General features: G+C 32.6%; 3 protein-coding genes across 4 annotated transcripts; 2 read left to right on the forward strand and 1 right to left on the reverse strand.

The window, feature by feature from the left end:
- The first annotated feature begins 1,340 nt into the window (after positions 1 to 1,340).
- LOC109788156 (secretion-regulating guanine nucleotide exchange factor) lies at positions 1,341 to 2,958 on the forward strand. Its single transcript, XM_020346825.3, has one exon. It carries the CDS (start codon positions 1,610 to 1,612, stop codon positions 2,666 to 2,668), a length of 1,059 nt encoding a protein of 352 aa, XP_020202414.1. The 5' UTR covers positions 1,341 to 1,609; the 3' UTR covers positions 2,669 to 2,958.
- Positions 2,959 to 5,093: 2,135 nt separating this feature from the next.
- LOC109817458 (uncharacterized) lies at positions 5,094 to 6,881 on the reverse strand. 2 transcript variants are annotated; one of them, XM_020382706.3, is made up of 3 exons: positions 6,628 to 6,881; positions 5,709 to 6,465; positions 5,094 to 5,607 (listed from the first exon to the last, which is right to left on the reverse strand). In XM_020382706.3, exons 1-3 carry the CDS (start codon positions 6,800 to 6,802, stop codon positions 5,277 to 5,279), a joined length of 1,263 nt encoding a protein of 420 aa, XP_020238295.2. In that variant the 5' UTR covers positions 6,803 to 6,881; the 3' UTR covers positions 5,094 to 5,276. The 2 variants fall into 2 exon arrangements, with proteins under 2 accessions (XP_020238295.2, XP_020238302.2); XM_020382713.3 differs by having other exon boundaries at positions 6,646 to 6,880.
- Positions 6,882 to 12,823: 5,942 nt separating this feature from the next.
- Positions 12,824 to 16,742, forward strand: CYP718 (cytochrome P450, family 718). Its single transcript, XM_020374123.3, has 3 exons — positions 12,824 to 15,572; positions 15,820 to 16,007; positions 16,135 to 16,742. The coding sequence occupies exons 1-3, from the start codon at positions 14,576 to 14,578 to the stop codon at positions 16,450 to 16,452; spliced, it is 1,503 nt and encodes a 500-aa protein (XP_020229712.2). The 5' UTR covers positions 12,824 to 14,575; the 3' UTR covers positions 16,453 to 16,742.
- The last annotated feature ends 235 nt before the right edge of the window (positions 16,743 to 16,977 follow it).

The raw sequence follows: 16,977 nt of genomic DNA on the forward strand, positions 1-16,977 counted from the left end.
TTTCTCTCTCTCTTTAAGAGACCATTTGTTTCAACTGTCAATATATAATATAACATTACCAGGAATCATATTTTTGGAAGATATTATAATCTATAATTTATATAATCTAGAATGTCATTCCCGAAAATATTTAAGTATGTATCTTATTAGATTTTAATACTTTAAAAAAAATAAGAGTTAAAATTGAAGTTATAATTATGTTAACAGATAAATTTTCACATTTTTAGGGAAATATAACTTTCTTCTCAATTCTCACAAGAATAGAAATAAAGTAAATCATGGTATTACCGCTGCTTTTATAAGTATGAACAATACTGATAAATAATTTTTCAAAACTCAAAATAAATATTACATTTCCAATTTTAAAATTTCAAGAATAAATTTTTAATCATTGAAACAAATAGATTACCGATTGTTACCACGATTTCATTTCCTTTAGATGTGAAATTAATATTTATTCTTGTGTTAGCTTGATTGCTTGATCCTGACCTTGATCAAAAAGTATGATTTTTTTTATATAACATTTATACACGATAAATATTTTTGTCTTCGGACTCTATCAATCTAAATAACACAATTTTTTTTCTTTAAATTCATTCTTATCATTCTTCTTTATTTCTTTCCTTATTCCGTTATTCAAACAATGTTACTCTCTCACTTTTCTTTCGCAAAATTTAGTTTTTCGAATGTATTAAGTATTAACTGTATTATAAACTTAAGTCCAAATATATATAACATTTACGTGTCACCAAAATAACGTTCAAGAAATTAATTATTTAAAAAAAATACAAAAACATAAAGGAATGGCAAGAAGAAAAACAAAAAGGTTCATGATATATACACTTCCTTTTTTTTTTTTATAAGTAAACCTCCTTTTTAAAAAATAAATTTTTTTTTAAAAAAATTATTTTGTATTTTGTATTTTGTATTTTTTAATTTTATATCCACAACATTTAATTTAATACTTTTTTTTACATTTTTTTTCTTTTTTTTTCAATTTTTACATGCACTCCCTTACCTTTCTTTCACCTCACCTATTTTGGTAACATGTAAAAATTAAAAGAAAAAAAAAGTTTGTGAAAAAGGAGAAGAAAATAATAAATTAAAAGTTAAAAGTGTAAAATTAAAAATAAAAAAAAACTATAATATTTTATAATTTTTTTAAAAAAATAATAAAGGAGGTGTACTTATTAAAAAAAAAAGGAAGTGTATATATCATGAGCCAAAAAAAAAACCCAAAATTGAGATGTAGGGCTATTTGGTTTCGATCCAGTAACAGGCCCAATATGCGCTAAAGCCCACCCAAAACTGATGTCGTGTGATTTTCTCGGGAAAATGACAAGAATCCAGTAACCGACATAGCGCAAATCATCATTTCAATGATTCTGTGATTCGCTCAATCGATTCAACACTTACGACGTGTCGAATTTGAGTTTCGCCGCATGATTCCATGTGAGTATGTTTTCAACACCGTAGCTAAGTTCACTCTGATCTGAATGATGCAATTGATTTTCCGCTATCGACCCTTCATGATTTACCAATCTCCTCTCAAGAAATTTTGGTAAAATTTCGATCTTTTTTTATCATTGCTATCAACCCTTTTTGCGGCATGTTGAAGCGTGGATACAAACCAAAGCCATGGAGTGGTGGCGCTCAGAATTGCCGTGTCTCTGTGTTTCTCATGTTTGTTGCATTGATGCTAATGTTAGTGGTTTTCTGTTTAGTATTTTATAATGATAGTAATGGTGAGAATCACAGTTTAGCTTATGAAGTTCCTAAACAAAAGTGGAATAGCTTTGATCCGGTGGTGCAATTGCATCCAACTAGAGAGTTCCGAAATGGAACTGATTTGATATGGCAAGTGCCTGAATCACCTAAAGGTGTTCTCTTTCTGGCTCATGGATGCAACGGTAGGGCCATCAACTTTTGGGACAAGTCCCTTGAATGCCCTAATTGCATTGGTTTGCCTGAAGAACGCTTGCTTGTGCTCCATGCCCTTGCCCAAGGTTTTGGTGTTATTACTATTTCTAGTGCTCAGAGATGTTGGACATTTGGTACAGAAGTGATAGCTGTTAAAGACATTCTAGAGTGGTGGATTGGTAGAAGGAAACTTGGAAAGCTTCCCCTTGTGGCTTTGGGTGCTTCTTCTGGAGGGTATTTTGTGTCTGTGCTTGCTACTACTATCAAGTTTAGTAGCACTGTGCTCATGATTGCTGAGGGGATGTTTGGGGACATGGATATTAAAGGGGACTACCCGCCTACCCTTTTTGTTCACATGCCCAAAGATCTTTACAGGCAGCAGAAAATCGATGAGTATGTGGAGATTTTGAAAGATAAGGGGATTGATGTTGCTGTTGTTGAATGTATGGAGTTCCCTTTGTCAGCAAATACTTTAGCTGATAGAGTTCCAGGTCTAGATCAGGTTCTTTCTAGAAAGTTGTTTGAGTTCTTTCGGGAAAAGGGCTTCGTTGATCAAAATGGTTATATGAAGAAAGATGGGCGAAAAATCAAATGGAAAAAGGCTCTTGAGGAGAAGAAAACTCTTGTGCTGGATAAGCGTCTGGTTCCTCATATCCAAGAGGAGCTAAACCTTGCATTTGCTTATCATGAGATGACTAGCGTGCATTCTGACCAAATTTTTAAATGGTTTGAATCTCACATGAGTTGATCACACCTTACGTGCATTGAAACCACTTGTACATTACCAACCCATCCATCTCAATTTTCCTGAAATTCGATTAGAGATCCATTGAATCTCATGTACAAACTATATTGTTAATCAGAGACCAAGTCTCAAGGGCTGGAATTTCTTAATTGGGTGTTACTGTCAAAGTTATCTATTTAAAAGGTATGCATCTGAACCTTTGCACCAATACCATATGTGCTTTGGCAAGCAGTATCATGTTATCCTAGGTTTGTTAAAATTATAATCTTTCTACCATATTTTTTCTTTCTTGAGATTTGAAGCACAATCCTCGTTTAATCTGAAATTTGAATACCCTGGTGGACTTGTGTTTTTCAATGCCCTTGTGCAATATGGCTGTCAAATTATGAGCCTGACCCTGCAAGCTTGACTACTAGACTTATTTTCCCTATGATACCCAAGTTAACATCTATATTTGATGAAAAAAATGTGGAAATATTTGTCAGATAAGAAAGGCCAACATAATTTTTAAATAAGAATGGAGATGAATATAATTGAAGCATGTTTTACAGGAGGGCTTATAATTTCATCTATTCAATTTTAGATTAGTGGTTTGTAGGTCGAGAATTATGACTATTTTAATTAAAATGCTGAGAATTTTCCTTGGCTTTTTACCCTTTGCATGGATTGATGGTGGAGGGTTTAAAGGAGAAAAATAATATGAGATAGTAAAGGTTGCTATTGTTTGAATGTTTAAAAAGGATAAACAAAAGAAATGGAATCAGGCAGACTCTTTTCCACTCCATACCTCTCTCTTTCCTCTCTTCTTTCCCTCCAAATTGACAGAAGAGTGGAAGGTTGGTAGGAATGGATGAAACAACTTATGAAATTATACTTTTTGCTATTAATTCTAAGGTTTAATGTGTTTGAAATAATGGGAACAATAAACATGTAATTCTTGTAATTCCATTCACTTCTAATACTAGACCTATGAATGGACACTTTCTTCCTTTCTATCAGTAAGCATCCAAATTCTTGTTATTATCTAGTGCTGTTGTTGTCCCTGCAAGTGGAGATTCTAAGCGCACTAATGCTCCTGAAAATGGCAGTGATGTGGGGTGAAAACATTGTATTTTAAGTGAGATCTTACCATCCTTGTTAGGAATACACGATTTAAGTGTTCCCCTCCTTTCCAATCCTAGGTGGGGGTCTCAATTTGATTACTTGGGCTTGGACATATGGATGAATTCAGATTCCATGTTTGTCATCTTAAACGTTTAAAAGCTTCTGGAACTTCAAAATTATATGCACATTGGGATTCTTAAAAATTTTGGGTTCATTTAGTAAGACTTAAAAAAAATGCTCGTCATATAATTTTCTATTATATATAATTTTTCTTTTAGGATTTATTACTTTTTACTCGTGAAATAAAAAACAACCCAACTTTTTGTTAACTTTTTTTTTTTTCTTCAAAAGAACTTGTCTAATGATTTTTTGAATTATAAAAAAACAAAGAAATGGATCCGTATTTTTTGTTATATTCCTTACCACTAGTGATTAGTGAATACACAGTGAAGCAATATACCATTCTAGCTACTTAAGTGAATGCACGAACCACTTTTTGTCAGCTAATCTACAGTGGAGAACTTTAAGATATCAGTTTATTATCTTGCTCAAATATTTGGGAAGTTAAAGATGTGTTTTGGTTTTTGTTTGTGTTTTTTAAAGATATAGTGAATTTTTTTACATTACACTAGACTACCCTCCTTTTATAGTCTTTACCTACCCGTATAATTGTTCTGGACCATAGCACACCCTTGTACACTTCCCGTTGAGGTACTTAAAAAGGCATTAATTGGAGCTCACATGGCGCTTCAATCCTTCCTCTGCCACTATGGCTCATCATTCCCAATTCATTCACATAGGGTTACCATTGCTAGCATCTTGGCCATCTTTTGTCTTTGTTTATATATACATATATATATTGTCAGCAAAACCATTCCCTTGCATTTCACTAGGAAACAATTCTAGACAACTTTACACTTTACAGTGTGGACCTTGCTCATGTTTGCAATACTCCCTAAATCATTCTCATCGCTTGAGTGCAATTCATGTTGCATGACAATCAGCATTTCTAGACTAGGCCTATTTCTAGATTACACTTTATGGATAATCAATTTCTTTTGATAGATGATGTACAACCTTATTAGGTGAAACTTCATTAATGAGAGGGTGATGCACCACTTTAGTGGTGCTCGTTTTGTGCTGCGCTCATGACAATCCTCAATTTTTATTTGATGAATAATATCGCAGATTCTGATTTTGTCTTCCATATTAGTGGAGTTGATGCGATTGTCATATCATGAAAAAAAGTTTATCTTAATAAAAATTAACTTTTTCATACATAATACAAAAAAGGTCATACTTTTTGGATGAAGATCTTGAACTATGGATGTAACAATATATTAACTTTATTCAAAAATAAGAAACCATAAAGGCTAACATGAACTTGTAAAGTAAAACGATATCCATCTTACACATGATAAAGACCTAAATAACACACTCTTAATCTTAGAAGGCTTAGATATAATACTCTTAGCTAAATAAAGTGACACAAACCAAATTAGTTATATTATGCTCGAGGCTTCATTCGCCCCTCATTGGCCATCTTGAAGAGGTTGGCTTGTGCTGCTGCAGCCTTATCTGAGCTAAGAGATGCTACAAATCTGTCTCTGACTTGCTGGGTTGTGTAAGGGAACCTGTTGTTCACCAAGGAGTTAAGAAAGGAAGCTGTCCCTTCTCTGTAGAGTGCTCCTAATCCATCAGTTCTAGTGTTGGAAAGTGCTTGTGGCAAGCTGAGACTGGCACCAAACCCTGGCACATTAGAGGCACCAAATGCATGACCTAAGGTTCCCCACCAGCCTAGCAATCCCCAGATGATTCCTGGGTGAGTGCTCCAGTAGCTGCGAGTTAGAGGACAAGATCCCATAGGTTACTTAACAGTTAACAGTGTGGAAGTATATCACAAGATAATTTACAGTCCAATGTAGTGAAAGGAACTTACTTGCATGTACCAGTGAAGGGAGTTGGGGAAGGAAGGTAAGGGGGTGTGGAGGGGATAGTGGGGGTTCCTGGGTCAATTGGGGTTGAAGGTGGGCTCACAGTGATTGGTGTTGGGGGGCTATTACCTCCATAAGTTGGTGGTGAGTTATAGTATGGTGTCGATGGTGTCGATGGTGTTGATGGGGTTGTTGGGGTTGAGGGTGTTGGAGTATAGGGGTCATGTGGTGGTGATCCACAGTTGCTACCTTCAGGTGGTGATGGGGTTGGATTGTAACTTCCACCACCTGAGGGTGGTGATGGGGTTGGATCATAGCTTCCACCACCTGGGGGAGAGGATGGGGTTGGATTGTAACTTCCACCTCCTTCAGGTGGTGATGGGGTTGGATCATAGCTTCCACCACCTGGGGGAGAGGATGGGGTTGGATTGTAACTTCCACCTCCTTCAGGTGGTGATGGGGTTGGATCATAGCTTCCACCCCCTGGGGGAGTTGATGGGGTTGGATTGTAGCTTCCACCACCTGAAGGTGGCGATGGGGTTGGATCATAGCTTCCACCACCTGGGGGAGTTGATGGGGTTGGATTGTAATATCCACCACCTGAGGGTGGTGATGGGGTTGGGTCATAGCCTCCACCGCCTGGGGGAGTTGATGGGGTTGGATTGTAACTTCCACCTCCTCCGTGTGATGGAGTTCCATGATGATGATGATGATGAGAGTGGCCACCACCTCCAGAGCCATGAGATGGAGGGCAGCTAGAACCTTCAAGAAGTAAAATCAATGTATACTATTACATTAGAAAGTTAAATATCAAAATAGGTTCTGTATGAGCATCTGATCCTTCATAGTTGAAATTTGAAAGTAAAAGGCCTACTGTAGCCATAAACAATAAGTACAATGTATATAGTGCAGTCAGAAAATTACACAGAGAATTTGATGAACCTGTGGGAGGAGTTCCTGCATGTGGGTCTGGAGAGTAGTAGTTCTTCTGGTCCTCAATGGTGGTAGATATTACAGGAATGACAAGGTTTTGAGAAAGCACACCAGCTAGCAATGCGAACATAGCGAGAAAAGTTGGATTGTGTCTTTTCTTCTCCATTGTCACTGACTGCTTAGAACACTTGAAAGAGGAGAAGGAGGGTTTGAGTTTGGAGAGGGGAGTGGAGAGGGAACAATATATAAAATGGTTCACAGAGTGGAGTAAATATTAGCAGGTGGAGGAGAGTGCGGGTTAGTTGATGTTTGCAGGTGCATTTACTCCATATTTACTACTACTTCATGCAATAATGCCTGAATTTTCTAAAATAGCTTTAAAACTCAGGACTTGAATTATGTATGTACACTCTCTCATAACTCAATCCTTGCTTCTTGTTGATCATAAGCTTGAGCTGGATTGTACATAAATAACTAATTAGCTTTGAGTAATTACATCTATGCTATGCTTATTCTAAAGGAGTATTTATATTCCGAAAGCTTAGTTAATGTGAGACACATTTCTTTATCATTCAATAAAATTAGTGATCCCGCTTGAGCATTAATATCAAACATTTGACCTAGAAATCTCCGGCACCCGTGCATTTATTGTGGTTGATGGAGACGTGCCCCATGAATGATTTTTCAATATTATGCCCCATGAAAGATTTCTAAATAATACTCTCAACTTTGCTGAGGTTGAACTACGTATTACGTAATATATAGTCATCAATCATCACTGTAGGATGTATATTACCATCATACCATGCATTCATAGATGTATAAAAACCCGCAAGCTTGGTGTAATTTACCAATTTCACTCACTTTCGATTTGACTCTTAAAATAAATGTTGATTTGACTCCTAAGGTAAGAAAATAAAGATACATTTTTCACTTTACATGGGACAGAAATAGTGTGTAGGGTACTTATTTGATGGTAAATATTCACTATTCTCGGTGATCACTGTTTCTATTTTCTGTACCATGGGAAGTACTGATATTTACTGAAATTTGTGTTCATTTTTCCAAAACACTATTCGCATTTTTATTTGACTCTAAATAAAAAATTATTTAATCTAAACACTTTCCAACATGCAATTGCAGTATTTATGTAATAACCATTTTTCATGAAAACAAAGGCTGTTGAAAAATCAAAAAGGAAAAAGGAGATCCAAATGTCTAAAATTCATAGTGTTGAGTCATTCCGAACTAGTAAATGACAATGGCAGAGAGTAGGTGAGTTTACTCAAAAATCTTGGGAGAGTAGTGAATACAAGTGGCTTTTTCTTTTTCTTCTTCTTTTTTTTTTTTTTTTTTTTTGTATTTTTTGCTGATGAGAAATAAAGATTACAAGCTGTCCTCACATTTTGAGATTACTCAACATCGGTTTGGTTTTAATTATTAGATATTTTAAGTGGATTTTGAATTTTTATATTGCATGTTTGTTTATGTATACTCTGTTTACTAATCGAGTCATAACTTATGATGTCGTGTTGCAAATTTGGTGCAGTTTTTGGGACTACAAAACCTTCTATTGTCTTGGTCTTTTATTTGAAAGGAAAAATTATTGCATAATTATTTTGTCACATAAGTACTTAAATTAACAAGGACCATACGTTGTGTTAAAATTGTACATGTTTGTAAAAATACATTCAAACTTGTCAACCATTAAAATATCTAAGATTGGTACTTGCTACTTATCAGTTACCAAATAGTTTTTAGCATATGTTAACTAGTGTTTGTCATAGGCCTTGTCGGTTAATGAAAATTTCAAGAGTTTCTCTGTTTGTGTCGCTTTATGTATCTCCCTTTGTCCTCAACGGAAACATTTAATCATAAACCTAAATCAAAAGAAAAAAAGTGCAAGTAACTGGTCTTTCAAAAACTTATGCTTTTTTTAATACCTTATATATATATATATATATATATATATATATATATATATATATATATATATATATATATATATATATATATATGTATTATAATGATAAAACACTTCCAGTGAGCTTTGCCGACGAATTCCGACAACTGGCTCGTGCCAAAAAGTAAGTAACCTGAAAAAACTTACTTGCTTTTGAGCATAAATTGTATTTAATGATTTTTCCTTTTTAGGATAAATGCCAATGGTAGTTTAGTTTGTATTTGAGTAAGTATAATTTGTTAGAATTATATACTGAGAGAATTAGCTTAAAAAAGTCTCTTATTTGAATGGTAAAATAGAGTCACTTTAATACATATATACATATATAGTTTTAGTCTTATATTTAAAGGTGATTTATATTTAAAAAAAAATCAACATGTTGGCAAATACATAAACAGTGAGCGAGTAAAAATTTTCAGCCCTATACAGCGGGCCCAGTGTGGCCCTTATGCATTAGGTGAGCCCACTGAGGACCACATTTTCTGGCGATCTAATATTGATTGCGTTTTTATTGTGTTATATATAATAATATATTTTGATCTAATATTGATGGGTTAGTATTTTGGGATAAATAAAGTCCATCATTGGGAAATTGTGTTTTTACGTGTTGATGAAAGCAGTACATGGCAAGTATTTGATTATGGTGACAGTTGTTATGAGGACAACCACAACCTCTTTATAGGTGTTGAAGGATACGAAGTAGATGTTTTACCTTGTATTCGATTACTCTATTATATTCTAGATAAATTTATGCTGATCTTTTAATTCTAGTGTTATTAAGGGTTTACAATATCTTTCAAGTATTTTTAGATTCCTCTAGCACATTGCCAATACATTTCATCACAAACTTCCAGAAATTTGTATTCAATTTAACAATTATGACAAAAGTTATTTGTAGGGGTAAGACACTTATGCTAGAGTAATTGGTGAGCCGAATTCTTGAATGGACTCGAAAACCTTGAAAATGGTAGCATAGGTCTCAAGCTGATAGGCATAGGCTCTGTTTGGGGTTCTTCAGTGGGCATGCAAAGTCGACCTTCATGCTTTTGACTTGGGTTTCATACCTACAAACATAACATAATTGTGATACAACCACTTTTTTTCTTTCTAAATCTCCTTTTTGTCCTTGTTTTTACTTGGCAAAAATTGTCCACGCTTGAATCTTTGCTCATTCTTCTTTTTCTTTGTGTAATAATCCCAGTGAAAAAATATGATATGATTGATGAATAATCTTATTTTTTACTTATGTGTATCCAAAGAATAATTTCTTAAATGGATCTCAATATTTTAAAAAATTAATTCTTAATTATCACTAAGGGATACCTTGATAAACATACAGTTTAATCGGTTTTTATTTTAAATTTAATTTATTTAATAATATGCATGTATATTTGGTTGCAATGAGTGTTTAAGTATCTATATTTGCACTTATCTCCACAAATTTTTATAAGTAAATTTTGTTTCTAGACTCAAACTTATTTAACAAATATTTTTTCTTTTCATTGTGATGAATTGTTAAGCCCAATAAAATGAAGTAGAAGAAAGGTGTGTTTGTGTCTTTTGCATAGACTTAATCATTTTAATGGGGGTGAAGGACCACCATTGTAAACAATTGATGATACTTGAAATATAGGTTACACGTGTTGGACAAATCTAAGGTGGTGAACATGTGAAGTGAAGCAGGAGGATGCCAATAATAAATAATGAAAAACCGATACATCAGCAATAAATTGTACAAGAGAAAGAAAGAATTTTAAAATGTAATAATAATTAATGTACAGAGATAGATATTAAAAAAATGATACTGCTATATTAATTATTGTATGAAATAATCATTTTTTTACAGATGGAATAATCATTACTAAATTTACATCATTCGCAAGAAAAAAAGAAAAAAAAAAGTGTTTTAATATAATTTTTTAAGAAGAATTTAATAAAATTATTTGTTCTAGGTGGCATTACTAAATCAAATTTGGTCCATATTTTGATTTAAAAAGTAGAAAAGGCAAACGGTTCATGTCTATACGAAGGTTCCCAATTGGCAATTGCTTTCTCCAATTGGCAATCTGTTTGGGTGGATATTTATTTTGTTGTTAAGTCTCTTTTCATTTTTTTTAAAGAATTATTTAACTATATAATCAACTAAAACATTCTTTTAATTTACACTCTCGTATCTTATGATTATTCACCTTAATATTTGTTAAAAATGCTCTATTTATAATACTATCTATATATTCTCACCTGAAATTAAAATTAACAGAAATTTTATTTGGTGAAATTGTAATACTTTATTGGATTAACTATTTTTATTTTTAACAAATTCAAACTATTTTTTTTTTTCACATTTGAGTGTAATAAGTTTTGCTTAATTCAATAAAATTTATCTCACGAATAAAAATGTTAAATTATAATTGATATTAAATTAATTAATAATAAAATTCTTTAATTAGATATCAATAAATTTAATTATGTACGAATTACTGATAAAAAATTATAGATTGGTTAACCAAAAAACAATAATTTTGTTATACTATTATTGTAATTAAATTATATTTTAATTAGAGAGTGAAATATCTTGTATTGAATTTACGTTCAATTTTAAATAATGTAATGTGAAATTGGCAAATAATTATATAATATTTAAATAATTAATTATTCGAATTCGAATGCAAGCAAATTGCACGTATTCTAACTTCTTTTTTCTTCCCAAAATCAACTAAATTCTTAGGTATTTTTTAAATTCGAGTATTGAAATTTTATTTTTAATTGTTTTTCTATAAAATATTGTGTATATATATTTCATCTCTTCTCGGAGAAAATTTTAAGAAAGGATTAAATTGAGTATTGACTGTGTAGGATAAATATTTACATATTTTATGGATAAAAAAATTATGAATTTGAAGTAATATTCAAATTGAGTTTTTAATAATTTTATTTTGAGAAGCTTTCAATTCCATTTTATAAGTCTATTAATTATACAATAAGATAACCAATAAAATTTATAGTAATAACAGGAAGAGATTTTTAAAGGCCAAATGAGGAAAGACTTCATATGTTTACATTTCAAAATAAGTAATTAAGCTTACAAAATGATTATTAATTAATTTCTTCTACGAATTTTATTTAATTTTTAACATTTTAGCAGTTAAATAAATTGGGTTTTGGATTTTGGTCTTTTGTATCTATTTTAATAATTGTTTTAATATTTTTTTTAAAATATTGTTATTGTTTGGAAACAATTTAGTAGGTTATCTTGCCTCGAACCTAATATACATTATAATGGTATTACAATAAGTAAACCATCACACCAATCTCTAGATAATTATCATTTTTTTTAAGTTAATTCTTGCTTCTATAATGATCAATTGCATATTAAAACTCGGTAGTAACCTTTTTAATTTAATATTAGTGATTTATTCGTCAAATTAATTGCTATTAAATCATTGCTATATCTTTAAAGTTGTCATTTTAACTCTCACAATTTTATTGATTATTTTCTCTAATTAAACTTTAAAACTTATTCATTACACTCAAATAAAATCAACGTAAGATTAATATTATTAATAGTTATATATATATATATATATATATATATATATTCAAAATATAGATATTAAAACATATAATGTTCTGTATAGCTTACTCATACATTAAAAACATATTGATGAAACTTCTAATAATAAAAACATGTTTAATAATACTTCACCAAATGATAAAAAATATATCCGCAAAAGAAATATGGTATTATTGAAAACCACGCTAAGGTGATTAAATGTTAAATTATTATTGTAAATATTGTTTCAATGCAAAATGGAAAAAGTTGTAATGATGAACTTAAATTACATATAAAAAATAAGTTATATATAAACTTTATTTTTTAATTCTTATAATTAAAAAAGTCTCGTCAATCCTAGATATATCATCCTTAATCAATCAACTATACAAACATCTGCATATATCATCATAGATTAATATACACATAACAACATCATCAATCCATGTACAACATGTAAAAGACAAATTTCATCTATTCATATTCACCATTTAATTACAAAAGCAATAAGTATTTTCAAGACAACTTGCGTCTAATGCTATACATCCTGCACTCAACACCATTGAGGCAGGAAGCTCTCTACCTCATGTATGCCTAATGCTACTCAACCTGCATCCAGCATGATTGAGATAGGGAAATCTTTGGACCTCATGCCTAGTATGACAAAATCTCATGCACAATCTCACACTAATCTAAAAGGATTCTCTCTCCTCACACTCGATGCCACTCCTTTGGCACTTGGTGTCAATCCAGATATAATCAATTATTTCACCTCATGTTAGATGCCATTCAAACCATGTCTGACGCTAATTAAATCGATGTAATTCTCTCTCTTCACATCTGCACCACCAATACTGTGTCCAACGTGAGTAAAATAGAGTGTTCTTGATTAAATCATGGTTGATGCCTTGAAGGCACGCCTAGTATGACAATGAGTTATGCACTTGTAGACTCATGAATTTGACTCAAACCACCTAAAAAAACAAAAACCACCAACATACAAAGCATCCAACAACATATATTCATCATCCACAACTCATTTTGCACCATAAATCTAACATGCAACAATAGTTTTGATCATTCACTCAAAATTCACTTCCATGAACTCAAAATCCAAATTTCAATAAAAAAACAAAAATCACCTTAGAAATCATCCATACAATATAATCATGCATTCAATGAATTCAAAGTATATACAACTCATCAATCTATCAAAGATATGAGTTTTAGCTTCCCTTACCTCAACTCTAAACAAGAAGAGAGGAGAGGAAGATGATTCCGAGCTAACGTCGAAGCTTTGCACCAGCCGCTACTACTTCTCAATTTTCAGTCCAAATGCCTCAAATTAGTAACCAACTACTAGGATCACAACTTCAAGAAAAGAGGAAGAAGGAGAGTACATAAATAAGAGTCTTTATCTTTAAGCTTATCTCTCTAGGTTCTCTGAGAATAAGTTTATGAAGCCCATCTTATATACTTCTCTCTTTAAGATCAAATTAGATCTCTATTCAGAAAAATTCTATAAAACACTTAAAGACTTTTTAAGAGTTCTTTAATTTTTAATTTTCAGAATCTCTCGACACCTTACCTTAAAATAACTTAAAGTGTTAAATCTATTATCTCATGTAACAATGAGTCAAAATTTGGTGACATTGAGCAAATACAAATATAATATTTCTTGTAAAAGAACAACTGTATACAATTCATTCACAGCTTCAAATATCCCCCAACAAGCAATAAATTCGCAGAATCGATATTTCTAACGTGAAAATGTTGCTGATTTAATTTATCGTCATGCTCTAATAACTTGATTAAAATGATTCAACCACTATGCTTAGGCGGTTGCAAACAACATTATCTCTCACATGATCAGCCTACCTTTCAAATTACTTTAAAAAGATATTGCAAAGTTGGAGATTCATAGACGGTGATTCTGCACCAATCAGTATTTACATTGCTGCAATAATGAGCAATCATGAATTGATGACTGAAACACGATCGAAAGTCACACAAACTAACGAGACTTCACCAGATTTTTAGGGATTCTTAGGTAACTAAAAAGCTTCTAGCGTTGACCATGATGACAAAAATCATTTTCATTTTCTATCATGAGTTTCTCAGGTATGCAATGATGATTACGTGTCATTCTTTTGGGACAATGAATCTATTATCGTAAGGAATACTACATAGAAGTATTATTCTTTTCACAAGCTTTGATGCTATAGTATATATTTTTTCTTCTTTAATTTGTTAATTTGACCAGATTACAGGCTTGCAAACTAGAAATTTATTAGGAAGGAATTGACTTTAAGGATGATCAACATTATAATTATCATAAAATTCATTCTGGTTTGACTTCATTGATCTATAAAAATGTAGTGAACCAGACAAGAAGTATTTGAGTCTTAAAACAATTCCTAGATATGAGTTCAAAATTTTCAAAGTCCTTGATCCTTACAAGTTCTCCAATGTTTGGGGACATTATCTATTTTATTTCTTGGGGTTTGTTTCCCCTGCTACTTTTTCTAGTCTCTTGCAATTTCTTGAGGCACAAGCAATGCTACAAAGACAAAAGAAAGGTGCCACCAGGGGAAATGGGTCTTCCATTCATAGGGGAGACAATGGAATTCTTCAATGCTCATAGGAGAAACCAATTGTTTGAAGTGTTTGTTCATCCCAGGATTCTGAAACATGGGAACATCTTCAAAACAAGGATCATGGGGTCTCCAACAGTGGTCGTGAATGGAGCTGAGGCAAATAAATTCTTGTTGTCTAATGAGTTCAAGTTGGTGAAAAGTTCTTGGCCTTCTTCCTCGGTTCAGCTCATGGGAAGCGACTCAATCATGGAGAAAGATGGTGAAAGGCACCGATTCCTACGTGGTGTTATTGGCACAAGTCTTGGTTATGCTGGTCTTGAGCTACTAGTTCCAAAACTGTGCAATTCTGTTAAGCTTCATTTGGCTACAAAGTGGAAGGGCCAAGAAGAGATTAGTCTTTACCGTTCAACAAAAGTCCTCAGTTTTAGCATAGTGTTTGAGTGTTTGTTGGGGATCAAAGTGGAGCCAGGTATGCTAGATATCTTTGAGAAGGTATTGGAAGGAGTGTTCTCTCCAGCAGTTATGCTTCCAGGTTCTAAGTTTTGGAGAGCAAAGAAGGCCAGGGTGGAGATAGAGAAGATGTTGGTCAAAGTGGTGAAAGAGAAGAGAAGGGAAATGGAAGGAAGCTTGCAAAGAGAACAAGATGGAATGCTGCTGTCAAAGTTGGTGTATGGGATGATCCAAGGGGAGATCAGTGAAAAAGAGGTCATAGACAATGTGGTGCTGCTGGTTTTTGCAGCTCATGATACTACTTCTTTTGCTGTTGCTATGACATTCAAGATGTTGGCTCAGCACCCTGATTGCTATGAAAAACTTCTTCAAGGTAATCCAACTCTATCATCGTATTTAAATTAGAGTTAGTAATGTGTAGGATTTGTACACAATCCCGCTCACAACATGAATTTGTTAACTTTTACTGTAACTATCTTAAAAATCATATCATCAATGATTTCTGATTGGTTAAGGTTGTAAATTTTCATAGCTTGACTTGCATGGAAATTATACTCTTTATTTATCCAAAAGTATTCAGAGTTGATACTTGATAATTGAGAGTACTTAATTTTATGCAGAACATGTTGCTATAATTAGCAACAAAAGATGGGATGAGAATGTAACATTGGAGGACATAAAGAAGATGAAGTATACCTGGCAAGTTGCTAGAGAAAGCATGAGATTGTTCCCTCCTATCTTTGGTTCTTTCAGGAAGGCTATTACTGATATTGAATATGAAGGATTCATTATACCAAGAGGATGGAAGGTGAATACTACTTTCTTCTTTCTTTCTTATACATATTGAATTATCCATGCATTTCTCCAAATTTGTCAATTTGTGAATTCAATCATATAATTAATTGGAAATAAAGGGGTTTTCTGGCTCTTCTCAGGTGCTATGGACAACATATGGAACACATTACAATGAAGATTATTTTAAGGATCCAATGAGTTTCAACCCTGGTAGGTTTGAGGAGGGAATACCCCAATATGCATTTGTTCCATTTGGAGGAGGACCAAGAGTGTGTGCAGGTTACCAATTAGCTAAGTTAAATATCCTCATTTTTGTGCATTATGTTGTGACCCAATATGAGTGGTTCTTACTCCATCCAGATGAGCCAATTGCAATGGATCCCCTACCTTTCCCTTCCCTTGGAATGCCCATCAGAATTTCTCCCAAGTCCACATCAAATGAAACAACCACAAAATGAATTTGTTTTACTATATAACAAATTGTATTCTTGGAACAATTTGACATTACCAATAATAAGACAATAACTAATAGTATTATTTTGTTTCCATCCTTTGGTGTCCTTGAACTGAGGCGTTTGCACATGTTACTTACTTGGATATGGATCAAGTTTTGGATTCGATTTCAAAGAAAATTGAGAGAAAAATATAAAAAGATGCACATGAGCACCATGTTTGAATATAGTACTAGATAAACAGAATGTTATGGGAAACATATCCATTGAAGTCACAAATCCAGAAGAGTTATTTGGGTTACCATTTCCAAAGTAAATAACTCAATATAATTAATACATGGATACTGTTTATAATAAACAAAAGATATAAATTACAAGGAGACTATCTATAATAAGACAAACTCACATGGTTTTTCACACACTTGGTATGAAAACATACCAAACGTGAACATAGAGGACTGAAAGGAAACCAATTTAAATAACTAAGATGGATTTGTATTTCAAAAGATAACATGTTAATAATTTATAAAT

Source organism: Cajanus cajan, chromosome 9, assembly GCF_000230855.2.
Source record: "Cajanus cajan strain Asha chromosome 9, NIPB_CcT2T_4, whole genome shotgun sequence".
NCBI lineage: Eukaryota > Viridiplantae > Streptophyta > Magnoliopsida > Fabales > Fabaceae > Cajanus > Cajanus cajan.